Source organism: Dipteris shenzhenensis, chromosome 3 (genome assembly GCF_047967505.1).
Source record: "Dipteris shenzhenensis isolate YYH24624 ecotype China chromosome 3, Dip_SZ_1.0, whole genome shotgun sequence".
Taxonomy (NCBI): Eukaryota; Viridiplantae; Streptophyta; class Polypodiopsida; order Gleicheniales; family Dipteridaceae; genus Dipteris; species Dipteris shenzhenensis.
The window spans coordinates 58,931,086-58,955,265 of NC_141598.1; the positions used below are offsets into that span (position 1 = coordinate 58,931,086).

General features: G+C 41.4%; 1 protein-coding gene across 1 annotated transcript; it reads right to left on the reverse strand.

Annotated features, from left to right (window-relative positions):
• Positions 1-448: 448 nt before the first annotated feature.
• LOC147904081 (uncharacterized) lies at positions 449-1,754 on the reverse strand. Its single transcript, XM_087372382.1, has 6 exons — positions 1,658-1,754; positions 1,347-1,441; positions 1,116-1,230; positions 822-946; positions 643-716; positions 449-485 (listed from the first exon to the last, which is right to left on the reverse strand). Exons 1-6 carry the CDS (start codon positions 1,749-1,751, stop codon positions 449-451), a joined length of 540 nt encoding a protein of 179 aa, XP_087228508.1. The 5' UTR covers positions 1,752-1,754.
• Positions 1,755-24,180: the final 22,426 nt, after the last annotated feature.

A 24,180-nucleotide genomic window follows, 5' to 3' on the forward strand; every position in this document is an offset into this window, starting at 1 on the left:
AAGAGAAGATAATGAAAATACTTGCAAATGGCATCAACGTCTTAGTTGCATCAGCATGCCATCATGGAAAGCAAGCTAGGGTGATACAACAAAACGCACAACTGAATTACAATTACATACTGAAAAAGTACTCCTTTTCTACATAGTTGTAATGAGGTTGAATAGGGCCAACTACTATTGGCAAAATTCACATAGCCAAATGTAATATACAAAATACAAGGTGCGAAGTGACCCTAACGAGTTCAAGGTACTCTTTCCTAAGGCACTACCTGGAAGTCCAATAGAACGCGCGGGGTTATTTCCAATTCCGGAATGCACAAGGGAAGTTTACTCTGTCTAGTACAGCTCATACATAAGCAGTTTGATGAGTTCAAAGCAGGTATCTAAAGGTATCGTCGCCGGAGTCTTCGAGAGACTTTGTATGGCCTTCAAGTTGAATATGAGTTGACTAATGCTTGTTCAGTACATCGCGCACGTACTGTCTTCTGCGAAATTGCCAGCAAAATGATTGTTAGAAGAATAAATGATTGTTAGCTCATTGAAAAAACATCACTCGAGGCTGCTCAGCATGTAATCGCAGGTTCTGTTGACGCTTTCGTCGCAGCCTCATTAACAAAGTGATGCTGCAGTAAAGCAACAGACCTGGCCTCTACGTTGTCGGCATCAGGCTTGAGCAAATCCACCCGTATGGGAATCTCCTTGAATAAAAGCAATGCCTGCAGTTTTACCAGCATTTTAGGCTTTGTCTAGGGTTGGCTCACGAGAAGTGTTGAACGGAGAATCTGAGATAAGAGGACATTTGCAGTGCGGAGCTAGCTTACTTTGATGTAGTTGTTGGTGTCTAGGGTAAACCGATGGTACATTCCTGGTGGGAGAGTAATCATGTCCCCTTTCTCCACTGCAAATCGTATCCAGTTGCCATCGTAGTCTCGAATGTCCCAATATCCTGCAGCAGGAAGAATTTATGCCAAATCGTAAGTTGGAGATTGGGATCTTTGACAACACAAGTAACATCAACGACAGACAGCGCAACATTTCAATGCGAACTCTGATCCTATGGTCCCCTAATTGACGGCAAGATGAACTGTCACAATCGAAGAAAGAGCTTTCGTTACCACTGCCGTCGAGAATAAGTCGGCTCTCGTCGTAAGGATGCAGGTGCTCCTTGAAAAAGTGGTCCGTCTGTTCCTCGAAGTTGTCCATCAATTCTGGAGCCAAGGTTACTGTATCCTGGACGAGGGTAACAGCCGTAGGACATAATTAAAGAAACGTGGAATTCAATTCAATACCGACACGAACGATGAAAGGATGACAAGCAGTGTCAAGCACCCAAAGTTTGATCATACCCAGTGAACATAGGCACGGTCTTCTTTTATCCTTTCAAGCTCAGGGTCTTGCTCCCAATTGTCCGCATCTATCTTCCAGTGCAAGACTCCCAGCCCTATGCAACGAAAGAATACGAAGACAGCTCTAAGCACAGAAATAATTGTTTCGTCATGTTTAACTTATAATTTTCCAGTATGACAAGTTCTTTGGGTCCCTCGAAGCCATAAATCCACAAGAAGAGTGAGAGATGTTCAAAACTCAGAATACAGTTAAAATTCAAAGCTGTATAGAACGCTGATATAAGTTGGCAATACTTATTCGCCGATTTTACCTTTTAGGTGGGCTTCTGAGATGGGACGAATCGGGGAGTGTTTGTGAGGTAGCCTCCGATCATCGTTGGTAGAGTCGAAGATCCAAGCTTCCATTGTATTGATCGCGCTTTGATCGGAGCGTGTAGGTAGCGGTCTTCAATTATACGCACGGAATGTCTTCATACGCCATAATATCATAATATCAAAGACCAAACGATAGACTTGGGTGACCATCAATGAGATTTTCAAAGATCAAAGTATTTATCGTGGGCGAGAGTCGGGGAGACCCAACAAGTGATATCTAATGAGAGCGGTACCATCACCAAGTACGTACCTGTTCCGTATGAGCGGACAAAGAGCGTATATATGTCCCGGCTACAAAAATGCAGGCATAAATGCGTCTTACATAAACAGGCATAAATTGCAGCTGGAAATAACGAGTATAGAGGCGACGGGTATTGAGCCGATACAAGAGAAGACAGGAGATTCAAGGGTGTGTAGGAGATGCTACGGTAAGGCAGCTACAGAGAGAAGAGAGGGGGTTGATGGAGAGTGGCGAGTGGAGGGCGCGTGTTTACGAGTTGTGACAGGGATTTATAGGGGAGGAGGGAGATTAATCTAACTAGTTTTGTGGGTAGCCATGATCGCATGATAGGTTGAAAGAGTGGGCGGCGCTCAAAGCCTGAAATTAGGGCTCCAGTCCTTTTAGGCAACTATGACGGCGTGACTCATTGGCCGTTGTCAAAAGTCAACCAACCGCCCTCGTTGACATTGTAACCCCTGTCCCTCAGGTGCCATCATGGTGGCACCTGCACCTGCCCTTCAATCAACTCTTTTGCTATTATTTCTCCACGTTTTTCTTTTGCATTCCCAACGCATTTTCGCCTTAGACCTTTGCTCACATCCTCAGCTTGTCGTGCAAGTTAGTGCTTGCTCTTTCCCAAATGGTGATATACCTCATCTCACTAAGCTCCAAATCCAAAAATAGGTAATAAATGGGTCAATTCTATCTCCTTTCTCCAAAGGCATCCATGTTAGAGTGTTCTTCCTTGACGATGCCGTTTCAACCATGCCTTACTTCACTTCCCAACTCTGATTAACTAACCACCCTTTATGAACCCTTGCACATTCTCCCACAATGTCCAGCATTTCTCGCATCATGGTCTCCACAAGTCCCCTCAAGCAAAAATAGACCGAGGATTTAACTACTATAAGGATTTCTTCCACTCTCAAGCCCCTCTATTGACATTGTTGCCCATCCATGAGTTGTCGACATCTTAAATTCCACTCCCAACTTCCAGAGCAATGTGCAAGCGTTTCACTATGCATTTCAACAAGAATACAAATTACACAAAAGCCCTCCTGGCTCAAGCATCACATCATTAGAAACAATGTGACTCAATATGGGTAAGTAATAAGCTCCCACTTAAAAGTTGTGCATGCCATATAGATATCAAAGTAATGGAGATCAAGGAGCAGAAAGGAGTATATGAGATTCTTCATGAATCACGCAGACAATATTTCATATAAACAACTAAATAGGAAAACATTGACTACTTATGGTTAAGATCCAAAGTCCAACTTCGTTTGTTGTACCATGTTCGCATACCTAGATTAAATCTTTTACCAAGAATTTTGTTGGGGCCTAGCATTATTATTGTTTTAGTCTCTCTCTCTCTCTCTCTCTCTCTCTCTCTCACACACACACACACACACACACACACACATAAAAAAGTTAGTTGAAAGTCTCGCAGGTAAGCCTTGTATTGCTTGACCTCATTGAAAATAGTTTAGCTCTCTATCCTAGTGAAATCATCAATAGCACTTGGAACCAATAGTGTTAAACATGTACATTATAAGATCATGTATTTTCTCTATCTTTAAAATAAAATACCCTCCTACATATCATGTTATTGATATAATATGTTCACGAGCTTTCTCATATAGATATCAATAAGATTCAAATGATATCTTAGGCTAAGAAACACTAATGAGTCATAGAATTCTCAAATGGATGTTACTTTCACATTTTACTTAAGATGATAGTTTGATTTATAAGGATTGACGTAGCCAAATAAATAGTTCCTTTTAAAATCTCTTATTATAAATTTTCTTACTAGTTTGCAATTAAAAATGTGGCATTTATGTTGCCCTTTTAGTAACTACTTATTCGCCTTTTTGATGAGTGAGTCAAACGATAACCAATGATGAAACAAATACTTGGAAAAATATAAAAGATAAATTGTTCTATGCACTTCAACATTTGAATTAGTGCTCCAAGCACATCTAAATGAATTCATTACACATATGTACTATGGGAACAATCCATAAGTGTGTGCCATACAATTCCAAGGCCACATTCTAATTCAAGAGGTCACATTTTAATTCAAGAGGAGGATGTTCACATTCCAAGATAAATGGAATAAATTGAGGCTATAGAGAACAACCATTTTAGCACCTATATAGCTTGCCAATGCAACTAGAAGATTTATCTTCACACAAAAGATTAAAGAATATTATGAGGTATCATGCTTACATTTTATGTATAGAAAGGATGGGGCTATATGGAACTAGAACCAATCATAATGCACCAGATTTCTCTTAATTGTAGTTACTAAATTTGTTAAATTAAATATGTAGCAATTGTAGCATCCATCAAGATCATTCAAGTCAAGAATTGATATTGTAATTTTGAAAAAATACACCCCTTTACAATTGATATTTCATTATATATTTCTCATAAAGATAATGCATCTTGTACTTGAAATGAAGATTCAAGAAAAGAAAATTTAAAACTTAAAAGAAGAGCACATGAAAGCAAGCATCAAGGGTCTAAAGTCTCCAATGTGTACAATAGTAGCCCATCAACTATAGGAGAAAATTTGTATAGTTTCTAAATGAGGTGAACTACGTGTTGATGCATTACATCATAACAATAAGATTATAGGTATAATATTCATGTGACTTCCTCATCCTCCTTCTTGTTCTTTTCATTGACTTAGCTGTTGCATTTTATAGCAATGTGGGTCCCATGTAATATGGATAACATAACAGCAATTTAATGAGTATTAATGTCTACCCTTCCTACCATATTTTATGTATATTGAGATTTATGTTGTTTTTAGAAAATATAAATCTCACTATTTTTATTTGTCACATTGTGCCCACTGTTAGTGGCCTATGGATTAAGGGCTAAAATAATTGATGAGCTTGGATGTTATAGTGGGGATCATGAATGCCCATGTGATATAGTTGACCACCTATTTATTGAATTCCTCACAAAACCATTCTATCATCATGCTCATACAAAGGGCAAAGTCTTCAAAGGTTTTATTTATTCTCAAACATTTGAACTTTAATTTTTAGATTATTTATCAAGAAGACAATGTATACCATACCCATGGTGGCTATTCTCTTCAATATTATGGAAACTCATATGAGATTTAGGGTTTTAGGCGGCATCAAAGTTTGGTAATCGAGCTAGTATAAACTATTCAATGTAATTGATTTGACTCTTTTAACCATGCATTTCCAAAAGTCATAAAAAACGTATACTTAATTAATTAAGTTGCAAATGGTGATGAAAAATGTTATTATCATCGTGTTAGAATGAGTAGTACATTGCACATATCATTAAAGAGAATATATTCTAATCTTCTAACCATGAAACTCCAAAAGATCAAATGTGAGGTGCCCAATTATAGAAGCCACGTTTTCACATAGAATCAAAATTCAAAATTGGAAGGATAGAGTTTTTAAGTCCTAAATTTGTAAAAGTCCTTTACAAAGGGATTAGTTCTCGAATAGAAAGGAGCATGTACTACCCGCCATCCCAATCCTCTAGCTTGTGGTATCTCAATCTTCATCTCAATTGGAGGTAGGAAACGAGTCTCAATCTCACTCTCAATCTTAAACTCGAAATATACTCCTAGAAACTTGGTATTGATTTTGATCTTAATCTTATTTTGAGTCTTTCTCAATTCACCACAAAATCTATATGCATGAAACTTCTTCAAAAATCTTTCTATGGAGAGTGAACTATGGTTCTTCAAAAATCTATCTTTTTGAAGTGCAAACCTAATTTTATCAAATCAATGATGCTTTCCAAAAATTAATCGATCTCCTTGATTCCATAAATAACATTGAAATAGTAACCCGCTTTGGAGACCTGCATCTCCCAAATGGTGCAAAGTACCCAAAAAATTAATAAGATGACTTTTGATTACTTACAATGTTGGTCTTCATCTTTTCATGGAAAAAACCCACCACCTTAGTTAGGCCTTGCATTTTTGTTTTAAAATTGTGCATGGAAATCCAAGCAAAAAAACTAGTATTAAGTGTTTTTCCATGGTCTTTGGACCTCATTTCATCATCCAAAAAATTGAACCTGTTGGGATAAGTGTGATCAAGGGCTTGCTCTATGGTGCATGTGTGCATCTAGGGGAGTCACATGTATTTTTGTGTGTGTTGTAAAGGCACATCAAGTGCTATGATGTGTCTAGTGTGTGACCTAAGTGATGATGTAAGCCAAAGGCCCCCACATGGGAGGTTCCTTTGATTTACGCCAGTCCCACTGATGTAGGGACTAATTCCCACTGATGTAGGGGCTGATTGCCACTTATGTAGGGAAGGTGTTACCTTCTCCCCCTTTCTATAAGAGAGAGTCCTCTCTCTCACAATCCATAATAGAGAACTACATTTTGGTTTCATTGTGCTCTCACACCTCTTCCAAGATGCATCTATTCTATCCTATGGAATTCTACACTTGGTATCAGAGCTTTAGGTTCTAGATCTAGCCTAGCCTAGCATTATATGCTCTCTCTAGCATAAACTACTAGTTTTCTCAAAGCTTCTTCATCATTTCCATTTTCCTCTTTCTTCCCCAAATTTTGTGAGAGCCTATTCTCTACCTACAAGCAACTATTCTTCGAAGCCATTGCTCCTGTGTTTGAGGGTAGACTAACATATCTAATGTCACCCTATTTGTAGCTAGTTGATCTAAGCTCATGTTATTTCCTATGATGGCATGTAGTTGCAATTGCTTCTTGGTGCTACTCTGTAAGAAGTCTTCTTTCTTATCGTTGTTTCTCCCTTCGCAAACTTTGCAAAAGTGTCTTCCGTTTCCATTGTGATACTTTGTCATTGCTTTCCTTGACCCGTAATTTATTCCTTGTGCCTTGAATAACATTTTAAGCTTTTCTATCTTGTAGCCTTTGGTTTCTTCTTTCGCAAGCCATGATGAGCTGCATCTTGCCATTGACACCATGGTAATGATTAGTGAACCACCAGAATAGAACTTCCATAATAGAGACCAGCTAGCTTGTGAGGTGAGCAAAGAATAGAAGAAAATTTACATGAGTCATCCCACCTCAATGTTATTATGCACTGCCCACTACTACATGGCCACTACTACATGTCCTCTAAGCTGCAAGGGTTGTCTTAGCATTTAACATCTCAATGCCTAGGGGATGAAGAAGTAGAGCAAGGTTTCTCAGTGCAATCAGAGAAAGATATATGGTGGCTTGCGGCATTTGAGACTCTCAAAGAGTGCCATGAGACATTGAAGTGGGTTCTAGATAGAAGAAGAATCCCATTGACCATCGAAGACAAGAGGAAGGGAAAACATTGACAGTCGATGGCCATGGAACCTTTCAAGTTGAATGGCATCTTGCTGGTGATTTGAAAACCATCAAGTGCTTGCATGGTTGTGATACAAGGGCAAATGCAATGAACACATGCCTTTATTGCATGTGTTCGCAACGTAAGCAAAAGGCTGGCTTACAATGGAAGAATGGCATTCTATCTTGCAGCCAAACGTAAGCTCCCAATCGCAACAAGAAGGATCCAAATTGGGATCCCATCTTGCCCATCCCACTTGAGAGAGTACACATATATACTTTACATGCAGAACTACGCGTACTTGATAAGTTGTTGTATTTTCTATGAAGATAGTGGGAGAGAGGGAAGGAGTCTCACTTGCGGCTTTCTCACATACACAATGGGGGAATACACACAAAGGTGGAGGCTGAAAATAGTCTTCCTCTTCTTAGTTGTGAAAGACAAAAGAACTCTAGTACAACGAAGTACAACGAAATAGGAGAACCCTATATGTGGGTCTCAAACCAAACTTAGCTAACTAAGGTGGCATCCTAATTGAGCCACAAACTAGAGTACATAAGGATAGCCGTCATCAAGCTATTATTCATGGGCAGTGTACCAACCGCATCTGCAGCTAACAACTCGGTGACATAAATGCACAACGGTCACCCTAGCATATCATGAGTGGAGCTCGATATCTCAACGCTCCCCCTCGAGCTAAATCCCAATTCCTGCACAGCAAGCAGGTCTCTAAACTTGACCAGCTTCTTTGCGCCCAATGCCTTCATGAATATGTCAGCTACCTGATCCTCTGTGCTGACATAAACTAGATCAATAAGACCTAGTAAAACCTTCTCCCGCACATAGTGATAATGCACCTCAATGTGCTTTGTTAGCATGATAGACTGGGTTATTTGCCAAGTGTATACTGCTCATGTTGCCACAATAAATGACAACTGGCCCATCTGTAGACTGATGCATATCATAAAGTAGCTGATGCAACCAAGCTACCTCACATGCAACCATTGCTGCACCCCTATACTCAGGCTCTGTGCTCGACAAGGCAACTGTAGGCTATTTCTTGCTGCTCCAAGTGACTGCAGCACTCCCAAAAGAGAACACATATCCGCCGCTGGTAGATCGTCTATCAAAAATACTACCAGCCCAATCAGCATCAGTGTATCCATGCAACTGTATCTGAACCCCAGCCTCATAAAATAGTCCATACTGCAATGTGGACTTCACATACATGAGTATGCATCGAGCCGCATCCAAATGCGGTTTCCTTGGAGCCTGCATAAACTGACTTACCAATCCAATAGCATAGCTCAATCTGGCCTGGTAATAGTCATATAAATCAAACTTCCTACTATGCGTCTGTACATAGTAGGGTCTTCCTAAAGCTCACCTGCATCTGCGCTCAGCTTCACATTCTGCTCCAAAGGAACTGAAATAGGCTTATAGCCTGTCATCCCATATTTGGACAGCATGTCCAATCCATATTGCCTCTGCAAGAGCTATATCCCACTTGGTGATCTAATCACCTCAATGCCCAAGAAATAAAGCAGCTCTCCCAAATCCTTCATCTCAAACTTCTATTTCAATAGCATTTTCACATGAAGGATATCTTCATCACTATCACATGTGATGATCAAATCATCAACATAAATGACAAGCAGCATAATACCTTTCTCTATTTTTCTCACATAAAGTGAGAAATCTGCCTTGGAAATCTGAAAGCCAATAGTGACAAGATATTGTCCTATCTTGCCAGACCATGCTCTAGGTTCTTGCTTCAAGCCATACAAGGCTTTCTTCAACCTGCAAACAAACTCAGGATGAACAGCATGAACATAACTTGGTGGCTGCTCCATAAAGACCTCTTCTTGCAAATCACCATGTAAGAAGGAATTCTTTAACATCCATTTGATGTAAAGACCATCCCTTTGATGCAGCCATAGCAATGACTGCTCTTACAGTTGCCATCCTTGCAACCGGACTGAATGTTTCTTCATAATCAATTGCATATGTCTGTGCATACCCCTTGACAACTAATCTTGCCTTGTATCTATTCATAGAACCATCTGCATTGTGCTACAAATTATAAACCCACTTACAGCCAATTGCATTCTTGTCTTTAGGCAAAGGCACCAATTCCCATGTAGCATTTGCTTCCAAGGCATCCATTTCTTCATCCATGGCTTTCTCCCATTTTTCTTTTCCCATGGCTTGCTCAAAAGAAGTGGGTTGTGGTTCTTGTATCACTTTGACCATATAGGCATAGTCAATGGTTGTAAATCCATCATATTTCAGCCTATCCACAAGATACTTGACTCTGGTAGACCTGCACAAAATAGGCTCACTACCAGGTGCTCTCAAAACATCCCTGGTCTTCCTTACTCCAAGTGTAACAATAGAAGGAATACCCAACTCATCATCAATGCTCTGTTCTAAGCCACTGGATTCCACATAAGAATGACCTGCATTCACATCAAACATGGGCTGATCTACCTTCACTTTTCCTTTTTGTGATACCTGCATACCACTATCTACATTGCTTTGAGGAGATTCTCCTGATCTCAATCTGCCTGTCAATGGTGAAGTATGTAAACCATTGCTAGAGGACACTACAGGTCCACTAATATTTTGTGATTGCTGCTGTGAATTTTGTGCAGCATTACCATTTTGTGCATCTACATCATCAATCACATTTACTGGTTTATACCAGCTGCTCATCTCATCAAAAACAACATCTCTGCTCACTGTAAACTTACAAGTAGAAGGGTTATAGCATCTATACCCTTTTTGCTGCAGAGAATAACCAATAAAGATGCACTTCTCAGCTTTTGGATCCAACTTGGACCTCAACTCATCTGGCACATGAACATAGGCAATGCAACCAAAAATTTTCAATTGAGAAATATCTGGTTTCCTATCATTATACATCTCCTCTGGCGTCATGCCATGTATTGCTACAATGGGAGTCCTGTTCATTATGTAAACTACTGTAGCAACTGTTTTAGCCCAATAATAATCTGGTAGGTATTTTTCATTTAGCGTGGCCTGAGATACCTCTCCAATATGCTTGTTTTTCCTTTCTGCAAGTCCATTTTGCTGTGGGGTATGACTGCATGAATATTGCTGCTTTATGCCATGCTCCTGCAAGAACCTTGCAAACTCATTTGAGAGGTACTCTCCCCCTCCATCTGACCTTAGGCATTTTATTTGCAGGCCTGTTTCTTTTTCAACCATAGCTTTAAAAGCTTTGAAATGCCCAAACACTTCACTTTTCTTTTTCATAAAATGCACCCAAACTTTTTTGCTGTAGTCATCAATAAAAGTGACAAAATAATGACAGCCTCCAATAGATGCAGCTTTAGTAGTCCACACATCGGAGTGGATTAATTCCAATGGCTTCTTACTCTCTTGAACATGTTTAGGAAATGGTTTCCTTGCCTGTTTTCCAAATTGACAGGCTTCACGTACCTTATGCATTTTTGCAACCTTGAATTTAGGCAATCCTGTAACAATATTTTGGGCCTGCATTGATTTAAGTCGTTGTACATTAACATGACCAATGTGTTTATGCCAGATATCAATATCTACAACTACACCGGTCCCATGTGCAAACATTGTTGCACTCAATTCAGGCATGTCCGCATCCAACGTAAACATCCTGCCCTATCAAGCGACCATTATTTTTCATATCCTTTGGCTATCAAGTGACCGTTATTTTTCATATCCTCAACAAAGCATCCATGAGGATTAAATCTGACCTGCAAGCCCTACTCAACCATTTGACCAATAGAAACCAGGTTCTTGGTGATGTTCGGGACATGAAATACATCAGACAAGTATTTCTTTTTCCCATCATGCATAGACAAAGGAATTTTACCAATCTGCACAATAGGATGTGCAGTATCATCACCATTCTCCACAAATCCTGGTCTATCCATTTTCCTTGCATCTTGCATCCACTCTACATGACCTGTCATGTGGTTTGATGCACCTGAGTCAACATACCACACATCATTGCTTTCTTCTGCACTTGTCACAAAATTGGTCATGTGTTACACCATAAACAAATGCTCATTTCTGTCATCACCTTGTCTACTAGAGGATGCATAATTGCCTTGCTGCAATTTTCCATTCATAATGTCATTCTGCTTTTTGTAGCAGTCTTTAGCCATATGACCCATTTTACCACAATAGTAGCATTCAACATTGGTGTTTGCATTTTGGCCTCTCTACCATCCACCACGACCTCTTTGGCTCCCCCTGCTTCTAGAGTTACCACTACAAGGCATAGGCCATTTTCTGACGGAAATACCGACGCTTTTTACATTAAAAATTTTTTTTTTCACGGGCGCAAAGGTCGCTATAAAAGTCGTTAAAATCGTCGGAAAAGGAGCGTCGCTATAAACCGTCGCTATATAGCGACGCTGTTAATCGTCGCTATATAGCGACTCTGTTAATCGTCGCTATATAGCGACACTGGTAAACGTCGCTATATAGCGACGATTAACAGAAGGTAAAAAAAATGGTTAGTGGGGCTAAACAGGGCTTCCTTTTGGCCCTGTTTAGCCCCACTAACCCTTTTTTTTTTTTTGTAATTACAAAAGAAAGTTTTTTATAACAAAATTTCCCTTGCTTGCAGGGTGATACAAAATTGTTCTTGTGAACGATGAGGAAGAAATGCATATACATATACAACTATGTTTGAAACAAAATTACCCTGTGAAAGGGCGATACAAAATGGCTCTAACGAGCGGATATGAAAAATGCTACTACCACTACTAATCCGAATCCGAATCCGAATCGTCTTGTTGGGCTGTTCCTTGGTCCTCGGCACCTGCATCTTCTCCCTCGTCCCCGACACCTGCGTCTTCTCCTTCGTCATCGGCACCTGCGTCCGATCCTTGCCCCTGTTGACCGCTCGTCTCTGATGATGGGACGCTTGAGCTTTGACCCTGAGAGTGAACCATATAAATCGAAAATTAGATTGGAACTTAAATTAAAAAGTGAGATTACAAGCAGGAGTAAACTTATACCGTGCGAGCAGCCACCTCAGCCCAATCGACTGTCGCTCCCATTGCCTCTTGCTCAATGAACCACGGCTTGGTTCCTATCCGAAATGCGCGCCGCGTCTCTGCATCCGTAGGAAGACGACCCATCGCAGCTTGCTGTGGATCCAATTTACGAGAGTTAGAGTTAGCTAAAGTGCATGTAATATGTAAGTAAAACAAATAGAACAATACATTAAATGGAAAGAAGTAAACTTACCACGGTTGCCTCGAACGCATACCGTCCGCCTGCACCAAAGTGCGAAGTACCTACGACATCCAGCCATCTCTTCGCAGCCCTCCTCTGACCCTCGAACATTTCAGGATGGTCCCTATGTTGCTTCTTGAAGTACTTCCAATCAGCTTTGTCTGCCCAGCTGGGTTTAGACAACCCCTTTGTAATGGAAGTACGCATGGTTGATCTGCGATGCTTTAGGACCAAACCCATGCGCTCGAGCATATAACTGTTATTAAACTCCACATTTGGCGGATTAGGAAATCTTTGTTTTAACTCATCGATCACCGCCTGCTTCTTTTGGCCATCTTGATACCGCCAATCGATATTTATGCCGCTCTTGAAGTGATGACTCATCAACCGCCTCATGGCGGCCATCACTGCTTTGCCCTTTTTGTCTTCTATTATCTCTCCGGCAGATGTGATTTGATAGGAGAGATCCCCTGATGAGTAAGGGGGACTGACGGTAGCAGAGTCTGAAGGAGTGGAAGCTGCGCGACCGCTTCCGGATCGAGGAGTAGTTGTGGGAGTAGGAGAGCGAAAGGGACCTGACTGATACTGTGTCTCCGGACCAAGTGGAGACCTAAAGGAGCGTGAGTGTGCTGACTCGTCTACATCTTCTGAGTCAGCACAACATGAGCCGCCCATCCTACTCTTCCTTCCCTTGCGGGAGGCATGCGCAGGTGATGATCCCGCGGTCGAAGGGGCGCGAGGGGATGGCTGGGCTGTACGTCCACCCGTCGGTGTAGGGGAAGGAATTGCGGAGGTCCTCTGAGAGAGCAGAGAGAAGAATCTCGCTGCCTCCTCATCACTCATCTGCGCTACAAACTCGTCGGGAGTCCCAACAAAGCCATGCGCGGCTAGCAAAGGATTCCCCTGAGGGGTAGTCGCAGTGCTACGTGGAAGAGGGGTCGGACCAGGGGTAGTCATAGTGCTAGGACCGAGAGGAGTCGGACCAGGGGTAGTCCTCGGGGTAGTCGCCTGAGAGGAATCAAAGTCCTCTGGAGCATATAGATCGTGAGCTCTCCTCCTGCGAGGCTGTCCGTACTCGTCCGATGAGCGACGTGATCCCATGTCTAACATAGACACAAACACGAAAACAGAAAACAAATAAACAAACATGAGCATTCTCATAGGCATAGGCATAGGCAAGAAGAAAGAAGAGGGAAAGGAAAGAGGGAAAGAAGAGGGAAAGATAAGAGGGAAAGAAGATGTAAAGGAAAGAAAAGAATGAGAATGAGGAAATAGAGAATGAGAGAAAGGGAAAGAGAGGAGGGAAAATAGAGAATGAGAGAAGGGGGAAATGAGAGAAGGGGGAAATAGAGTGGGAAATAGAGAATGAGCTTATGCAGAAATAGAGAATGAGCTTATGCTTCTCTCATTCTCTATTTCCGCATAAGCTCACGCATAAGCATGAGCTTATGCGGAAACTTAAGCATAAGCTCATGCACATGCATGAGCATAAGCATGAGAAGGATGAGTTTCCGCATGCTTATGCTCATGCGGAAAAAGAGAAGGAGCTTATACAGAAAAAGAGAAGGAGAGAAGCATCTCTCATTCTCTATTTCCGCATAAGCTCCTTCTCTTTTTCCGCATGAGCTTATGCTTATGCTCATGGGTGAGCATGAGCTTATGCTCATGTTTCCGCATATGCGAAAATAGAGGAGGAGAGAAGCATAAGCTTCTCTCATTCTCTATTTCCGCATATGCTCACGCAAAAGAGAAAGAGAAAGAGCTTATGTGGAAAAAGAGAAAGAGCTTATGCGGAAATAGAGAATGAGATCCGCATATGCTTCTCTCATTCTCTATTTCCGCATAAGCTCTTGCGGAAACTTCCGCATAAGCTCATGCTCATGAATAAGAATAAGCTCATGCTTATGCTCATGCGGAAATAGAGAAGGAGCTTATGCGGAAAAAGAGAAGGAGCTTATGCGGAATAAGAGAAGGAGCTCATGCGGAAACTTGCGGAAACTTGCATAAGCATAAGCATTAGCTTATGCTTATGCTTATGCTTATTCTTGCGGAAACTTGCGGAAACTTGCGCATAAGCTCTTGCGGAAACTTGCGCATAAGCTCATGACAAGCTCCTTCTCTCATTCCGCATAAGCTCCTTCTCTATTTCCTCATGCTTATGCTCATGCGGAAATAGAGAAGGAGCTTATGCGGAATGAGAGAAGGAGCTTATGCGGAAAAAGAGAATGAGAGAAGCATATGCTTCTCTCATTCTCTATTTCCGCATAAGCTCTTGCGGAAACTTACGCATAAGCTCATGCTCATGAATGAGCATAAGCATGAGCTTATGCTTATGCTTATGCATAAGCATAAGCATAAGCTCATGCGGAAAAAGAGAAGGAGCTTATGCGGAAAAAGAGAAGGAGCACTTGTGGAAACTTGCGGATAAGCTCTTGCGGAAACTTGCGCATAAGCTCATGCTCATGCATGAGCATAAGCATGAGCTTATGCTTATGCTTATGCTTATGCTTGCGGAAACTTGCGGAAACTCATGCTTATGCTCATGCGGAAATAGAGAAGGAGCATAAGCATAAGCATAAGCATAAGCATGAATGAGCATAAGCATAAGCATAAGCTCATGCTTATGCTCATGCGGAAATAGAGAAGGAGCTTATGCGGAATGAGAGAAGGAGCTTATGCGGAAAAAGAGAATGAGAGAAGCATATGCTTCTCTCATTCTCTATTTCCGCATAAGCTCTTGTGGAAACTTACGCATAAGCTCATGCTCATGAATGAGCATAAGCATGAGCTTATGCTTATGCTCATGCATAAGCAAAAGCATAAGCTCATGCTTATGCTCATGCGGAAAAAGAGAAGGAGCTTATGCGGAAAAAGAGAAGGAGCACTTGCAATAAGCTCTTGCGGAAACTTGCGCATAAGCTCTTGCGGAAACTTGCGCATAAGCTCATGCTCATGCATGAGCATAAGCATGAGCTTATGCTTATGCTTATGCTTATGCTTGTGGAAACTTGCGGAAACTTGCGAAAACTCATGCTTATGCTCATGCGGAAATAGAGAAGGAGCTTATGCGGAAAAAGAGAAGGAGCTTATGCGGAATAAGAGAAGGAGCTCATGCGGAAACTTGCGGAAACTTGCGCATAAGCTCTTGCGGAAACTTGCGCATAAGCTCATGACAAGCTCCTTCTCTCATTCCGCATAAGCTCCTTCTCTATTTCCGCATGAGCATAAGCATGAGCTTATGCTTATGCTTATGCTTAAGCATAAGCATAAGCATAAGCATAAGCTCATGCTTATGCTCATGCGGAAATAGAGAAGGAGCTTAAGCATAAGCATAAGCATAAGCTCATGCTTATGCTCATGCAGAAATAGAGAAGGAGCTTATGCGGAATGAGAGAAGGAGCTTATGCGGAAAAAGAGAATGAGAGAAGCATATGCTTCTCTCATTCTCTATTTCCGCATAAGCTCTTGCGGAAACTTACGCATAAGCTCATGCTCATGAATGAGCATAAGCATGAGCTTATGCTTATGCTTATGCATAAGCATAAGCATAAGCTCATGCTTATGCTCATGCGGAAATAGAGAAGGAGCTTATGCGGAATGAGAGAAGGAGCTTATGCGGAAAAAGAGAATGAGAGAAGCATATGCTTCTCTCATTCTCTATTTCCGCATAAGCTCTTGCGGAAACTTACGCATAAGCTCATGCTCATGAATGAGCATAAGCATGAGCTTATGCTTATGCTTATGCATAAGCATAAGCATAAGCTCATGCTTATGCTCATGCGGAAATAGAGAAGGAGCTTATGCGGAATGAGAGAAGGAGCTTATGCGGAAAAAGAGAATGAGAGAAGCATATGCTTCTCTCATTCTCTATTTCCGCATAAGCTCTTGCGGAAACTTCCGCATAAGCTCATGCTCATGAATGAGCATAAGCATGAGCTTATGCTTATGCTTATGCTTAAGCATAAGCATAAGCTCATGCTTATGCTCATGCGGAAATAGAGAAGGAGCTTATGCGGAATGAGAGAAGGAGCTTATGCGGAAAAAGAGAATGAGAGAAGCTTATGCTTATGCTTAAGCATAAGCATAAGCATAAGCTCATGCTCATGAATGAGCAAGAGCATGAGCTTATGCGTAAGTTTCCGCATAAGCTTATGCGGAAACTTACGCATAAGCTCATGCTCTTGCTCATTCATGAGCATGAGCTTATGCTTATGCTTATGCTTAAGCATAAGCATAAGCTCATGCTTATGCTCATGCGAAAATAGAGAAGGAGCTTATGCGGAATGAGAGAAGGAGCTTATGCGGAAACTTACGCATAAGCTCATGCTCATGAATGAGCATAAGCATGAGCTTATGCTTATGCTTATGCATAAGCATAAGCATAAGCTCATGCTTATGCTCATGCTTATGCTCATGGGGAAATAGAGAAGGAGCTTATGCGGAATGAGAGAAGGAGCTTATGCGGAAAAAGAGAATGAGAGAAGCATAAGCTTCTCCCATTCTCTATTTCCACATAAGCTCTTGCGGAAACTTACGCATAAGCTCATGCTCATGAATGAGCATAAGCATGAGCTTATGCTTATGCTTATGCATAAGCATAAGCATAAGCATAAGCATAAGCTCATGCTTATGCTCATGCGGAAATAGAGGAGGAGCTTATGCGAAATGAGAGAAGGAGCTTATGCGGAAACTTACGCATAAGCTCATGCTCATGCGAAAATAGAGAAGGAGCTTATGCAGAATGAGAGAAGGAGCTTATGCGGAAACTTACGCATAAGCTCATGCTCATGAATGAGCATAAGCATGAGCTTATGCTTATGCTTATGCATAAGCATAAGCATAAGCTCATGCTTATGGTCATGCAGAAAAAGAGAATGAGAGAAGCTTATGCGAATGAGAGAAGGGGGAAATAGAGAAGGGGGAATGAGAGAAGCATAAGCATAAGAGAATAAGAGGGATGCGGAAATAGAGAATAAGGGGGAAAGGAAAGAGAGAAGGGAAAAGAGAGAGGGGGAAAGAGAGAATAAGAGAAGAGGGAAAAAAGAGAAGGGGGAAAATGAGAAAAAGAGAAGGGGGAAGAGAGGGTTCCTACACCCATCACTGCAGCTAGCGCTTAAGGCGCTAGCTGCAGGCCAATGCAAATAACAAAAAGCTTAAATGGAAAGAAGAGGAAGCACTTACCTGTAAAAGTATGTCCCGCTCGGTGTAGTGGGCTGGGCCCACAAAAGAGAGACTATGTCCCGCTCGGTGTAGTGGACTGGCCCTACAAAAGAGAGAAAACAACCCATTTTTTCAAATAAGATGTTAGTGGAAAGAGGAGATCACAAAAGCAACTTCTTGAAAGGAGACAAGGAAAGAGAAGATTGAGGAGACAAGGAAAGGAGGAGATTGAGGAGAAGAGAAGGAAGAGAAGGAAGAGAAATACAGAAAGAAGAGGTGAGTTTCTTTCTTTCTTTCTTGAAATTTCGTTTTTTGTTTGAATCCTTTCTAATCAAGCATGAAAACTAGTTTAAAACTTTAGCAATACAAGTAGAAACACTCACAAAACCAAAGCTAACAAACAAACAACCTACATTGTTGAAAGAAACTCACCTTTTGAAGAACTTTCTTTCTGGAAACCAAAGAGGGAAAAAGGAGAGAGAGGGTGCACGAGAGGTAGGAGGAGGGTGAGGAGTGGGAAATAGGGTAGGAGGTTGCTTGGAATAGATGGGAGGTCAGTGAAAATAGGTGGGAGGAGATTTTGGAGAGCTTACTTGAGAGATTAGGAAAGTTTTGAGCAAAACGCCGCGGGTTTCGGCGTTTCGGGTTTTAACCCACAGCGTCGCTATATAGCGACGCTTATTCGTCGCTATATAGCGACGTTTTTAATTGATATATAGCGATGCTTTCAATTAAAATCGTCGCTATATAGCGACAGAACAGAGCGTCGCTATATAGCGACGCTTACTGTTTATTTTTTAATGAGGCCTCTTGTGACTCAAACATGCTCTGCCTATAATTGTCAATATCTCCTCTTACTACATAGCCTTACTATATAGGATTTTTTGTTTCAATCCTTACTATATAGCGATGTCATTCTTTTTATATAGCCTCAAGAGAAGCTCAAATTAAACATGCTATGCTCATAATTGTGTACATCTCCTCTTCATGCTTATGTTTTGGTTTTATAAGTGTAGATGGAAGGGACGAGTGGAAGCTCATCCGATGATGCGCCAACGCCCGGGAGCACGAAGTGGCTTACGGAGAGGTTATATTGTCATTGCACTCATTGCAAGCGAGAAGTACGACATCAACGTCGTATTATCATGCGCCACTTGCGGATGTATGGGGAGGAGCCGGAACTAGTACCCCCCGTTGGTGTTGCACATGTTGATGGATCATCGGTAAGTCAAAGCTATTTAAGTTCGCAATCTTATTGTATACCCGGAATTAGAAGATCTTCTATTTACACGAATGAGCTTATGACAGGATGACGAGGGTGATGAGGGTACACATATACCTTCTCACTTTCAACAAGACTATAGTCTCCCAGATGACGATGAGGGTATGGTCGACATGATGGATTCCATTTTTAGGGGCACTACATCCCACGTACACGTGATGTCAGAGTCTGAGGTGAAAATGCGAGAGTTGCAATCAACACAATTGTACGAGGGTGCCAGGATGTCTAAACTACGTGCTTGTCTCTCAATCTTGAATCTACAAGTATAGTATGTGTGGTCGGATACAAGTGTCTCGGCCTTAATGAGGTTAGCCCTTGCATTAATTTGATTGACTCATTATTTGGATATTGTTTGTTTTGAGAATCATCATTTGGATAGTGTCTTTGTCATAGGTTGCTCCAAAAGATGTTGCCTGCACCAAATACCATGCCCGCATCAAGAGATGAAGCGAAAAAGATGCTAACAATGGTGGGTATGGATTATGATACCATCCATGCTTGCCGTAATGATTGTATTCTCTTTCGTCGTGAGCATGGAGATTTGGCTACTTGTCCAAAGTGTGGGGAACAACGATATAGAGATCACTTGCAGGGTGAGAGGATACCGGTAAAGGTCTTAAGACACTTTCCCATCATTGCAAGAATACAACACATGTTTCGATGCAAATCCATAGCGGAGTTGATGACATGGCATGCATCTCATCGGTCCACTGATCACACATTGAGGATTCCCGCAGATTGTGCGGCTTGGAAGCACATAGATAATCAGTGGCCGGACTTTGCGAGAGAGCCACCCAACTTACATCTTGGGCTAGCCATGGACGGCGTGAATCCTTTCGGGTTACGCTCGACATCTTGGTCGACATGGCCCATAGTCGTGGTGAATTACAATATCCCACCATGGCTAACAATAAAAAAGGTACACCTCATGCTTGCACTACTTGTGCCAGGAAAGTACAAGGCAAGAAACATGGACGTGTACATGGCACCTTTGATAGAGGAGTTACAGATATTATGGAGAGGAGTGCAGGTCTTTGATATTTCCAGAGCTTCTAGGCATACCAATGATATTTCCGTCAGGGGTATCTTGATGTGGACCATGCATGACTACCCAGGATATGGAGAGTGCGCAGGTACGTGGTTATGTCTTTACATGTACAATGAGGGATTATGCTTTTTTTACTCTCTTTTGCATGCATGTCTTGTACTAACATATTCATGCACGCGTGCAGGGCTTGTTACAAGTGGGTACCATGCTTGTCCTCTTTGTGGACCCGCTCTGAAATCGCTTGCACGCTACTCCAAACACATGAGGAAAAATGTTTATGAAGGTCATGCTCGATACCTTCCGTTCGACCATCTCGCACGTGGAGGTCAGCTTGATCCACCACCATCATATTTGAAAGCAAGTGATTGGATTCAAGCTTAGAGGGAGAATGGAGAGGAACCTCCTCCTGGTATGAAGAGGCTATCGATCTTTCACGAGCTTCCTTATTGGGGTCAGTTACAAATCAATCATCTCTTGGATCCCATGCATATCTTTAAGAATGTGGGGGCTACCATTTGGGCACACTTGGTTGGTTCCAAGGACTCGAGAGGAGTGCGAGAAGACTTGCGTGCTATGAATAGGATGTCTCGTTTGTGGCCCCAAGTGCATGCTTCAGGAAAGGTTGTCCTCCCGAAAGCAACGTGGATCCTCTCTACGAGGGAGGAGGCAGCGATCAAGGCAGACATTGCCTCTTTTCAAACACCGACAGGGTACATGCGTTGCTTGAAAGGAGCATTTTCAAAGGACAATAAGCTTAGTGGCCTCAAGTCCCATGATTGGCACAAGGTCTTACAGGTATTCTAAGTAGAATTAGTGTACCGATAATAGTGATGCATTAGCGTAATTATTATTATGTTATATTGTTGACATGATTTCATTGTTGCTTTGATAGTTCATCCTTCCAATTACAATAAAAGGGTGCTTACAAGAAGATGTTAGAAATGCTATATTCAAGATCTGTGGTATTGTGAGGTATGCTTACTATCAATTCGCATTATGTATTTTCTTCATGGACATGTGAAATAGGTGGATATCTCAAATATCTTACATATGCATGGACATGTGAAATAGGTGGATATCTCAAAAAGAGATCTCTATATCGAGCATCGAGAAGGCTAGGGTGGAATCCATCGAAGCCGTATGCTTGCTTGAGAAGCACTTTCCCTCAAGCATTATGACAACTCAAGTCCACTTGTTTGTGCACATAGTTGATGAGGTGGCTATAGCAGGTACCGTTCATAATCGATGGATGTTTTTTCTTGAGCGGTTTATGAAAACTTTAAAGGGGTTTGTAAGACAAAGAGCAAGACCAGAAGCAAGCATGGCAGAGGGATGGCTTGTGCAAGAGTCATTAGTATATATCACAGAGTTTCTTGCATCCACGGATCCTGATATGCCGCAAGCTTGGCACAACAAGGATGATGATCGCATCATTGGCGAGGTCCCCCAAGGAAAAGGGATTGAAAGAAAGATGAGCGAAGAGCAAATGGAGAAATTCAATAAGTTTTGTATCCTCAATAGCCCTGAGATGCAGAAGTGGATTGAGAGATATGAAGTGGCCAAAGCAGAAAGAATAAATGCAAGGACGAGATTCAGAGTAATGTACAGGAGATCACAACCATATCCACGAGATCTGGCTCTTCTCCCTACTCACATGTCACTTGATTGGCTACAACTAGCTATACGTAAAGCCGAATGTGATGGAGAGACAATAAACGAGCGCGAGCGGGAGTTATCATCTGGATGTATGGTGCATGTAAGTTTCTTATCTCTTGATGTAATTAAGTAATTATTTGTGGCAATATATGCTATAAAATAGGTGCATCTTCATTGTTTTAATGATGCTCTTTTACAGTACAAAAAGTACAGTGCATTATGGTCATATGGACGACATTTTCGCATAGAACGCATCGATTCAAAGAGAGTCACATATGATTGTGGAGTCATGGCTAACTTCACACAAGATAGCCGAGCAAGTGCTTCGGATACCAATCTTCTCTCCTCACAGTTGGATTATTGTGGAACCATATGCGACATCTATGAAATTGATTTCAGACGATTTACTATTTTCATTCTTGATGTAAAATGGTTTAGAACTACTTACAACGGTCCCCATGCAACTGTGAGAAAAGATGGTAGCGGTCTCTTTGCAATAGACTCCACCAAACATTGGACCGATGAAAGTGATACTTTTGTTCTTCCCGAGCACTGTGAGCAGGTGCATACTAATGATTTAATTAGTCGAAGCTTTCGGTTTTTAAGTCCATTGATATATATATAATTGACGACATTTGGCACGTGATTTTTCATCTTCAATATAGGTGGTTTTTCATCCGGATCGTTCTGATCCAAGATGGTGGTACGTGATCCAAGTTGCACCATGAAGTAAGCAGATTTTTGAAGATCGAGATGTGGATATGGAGATGCCACTACCAAATCTGGATCCAATTGATGAATCTAGCGAAGAAGATGTAGATCACCATATGAGGCAAGAGGAAGATGCGCATAATGACATCGCACGGGAGGAGGATGGAGATCACGATATTGACGAGGAAGACAACAATCGTCAAGATCAATCACCACACTTAAGCTTAATTGAAGAAGATGATCAAATACTTTTAGGTGAACGTACGATGCTAGAGTACGATGATGATATAGGAGATCAACTCGGTATAGAGTTGGAGATAGACTTGCTTGGCGCCTTAGACTTGGCTCAAGATGAAACAGTTGATGTAAATGCTCTTATTTAATTTGATTTTTCTCATCTCAAACTTGGACATGAATATATGAGCTTCAAAGGCTTGATGTACATGCTCTCATTTTTTAATTCTCTATGAGCTCAAACATGTATGAAAATTTAAAAAATTTTGTCATTGGAAGAAAATAAATTTTAAGGCTATAAAAAAAAAAAAACCTCTCTGTAAAACGTCGCTATAATTTAGTGTCTCAGTGTCGCTATATAGCGACCTTTAAAAGTCGCTATATAGCGACTTTTACTAACGTCGCTATATAGCGACTTTTAAAAGTCGCTATATAGCGACTTTTACTAACGTCGCTATATGGCGACGTTTATTAAAAGTCGCTATATAGCGACGATTTACGACACCCGATTTTTATACCGACGATTACGGGCGCTAATCGTCGGTACGTAAACGTTGCAATAGGATGCGTGTGTAGTAGTGTACCACGTCCTCTGCCATAGGACTGGTTTTCTTGAGTTTGTTGCATATTCTAATTTCTACCACGGCCTCCAGATCGGCCTTTGCCTCTACCTCTTCTAGCATTTGAGTAGAAGACAGTTTCTTTTGAAGTTCCTCCTAAAGAAGATGCACCACCATTTCTCTGCTCTTCAAAAATTAGAAGAGCAAACAACTCCTCAAAGTCAAAAAATTTTTTACGGATGGCAATGGATGTCTAGAATTGTGCATAATCCTTTCCTAGACCATTCAAGGCCACAGAAACTAAATCATCATCTTCCACTGGCAACCCTATGGAAGCAAGTGCATCTGCAATTTTCTTCACCTTCATGTGGTAGTCATTGATACTCATATTTTCTCTTTGCACATTGTGCAACTCCTGCTTGAGCTGCATTTTCCTGGCTTGCGTATTTGTGCTGTACATTTTTGCCAAAGTATCCCATGCCTCCTTTGGCGTACTTGCATCCTGAATATGCACAATCATAGAATCTGAAATACTGATAGATAGCCAGTACATAACTTTTCTGGCTCTCTCATGCCATCCTTTAAATGCTTACATTTCCTGTTGATTGGGAACATTAGGAAGAACTGGTTCTTCTTCATTTCCTGTAATGAACTCCCAATAGCCTTTTCCCATAAGGAAATTTGTCATTCTAACTTTTATGCTTGGAAGTTGTTTTTGTCAAGCTTTTCAGTGACAATCTATGAAAGAGAATCAGATGCCATTACAGAACACTGCAAAATATTTTGTCACTGCAAAAAACATAGCTTTTGCCTCACACGGGCAAATTTGCAAAACTGATGATAGTGGTATTTGACCACACAGTCACTTCCTAATGATGATTTTGCATCAACAGGCAATAAGGATGATTCTGTAACTCCCAGTATCTTTGCACACAGGCATATGATGCAATTTCTGCAGTAACTTTTCATCGATCTGTAGAGCAGTGGTCGCACATAAAAAACAGGGCCTTTTTCTCAGTGCTT

Coding starts and splice junctions, on each gene's coding strand:
- LOC147904081 (XM_087372382.1), bottom strand. CDS start 1,751: ATGGAAGCTTGGATCTTCGACTCTACCAACGATGATCGGAGGCTACCT. Junction 947..1,115: donor ACTTATTCTCGACGGCAGTG/GTAACGAAAGCT, acceptor TTCCTGCTGCAG/GATATTGGGACATTCGAGAC. Junction 486..642: donor GCCGACAACGTAGAGGCCAG/GTCTGTTGCTTT, acceptor GCAATTTCGCAG/AAGACAGTACGTGCGCGATG.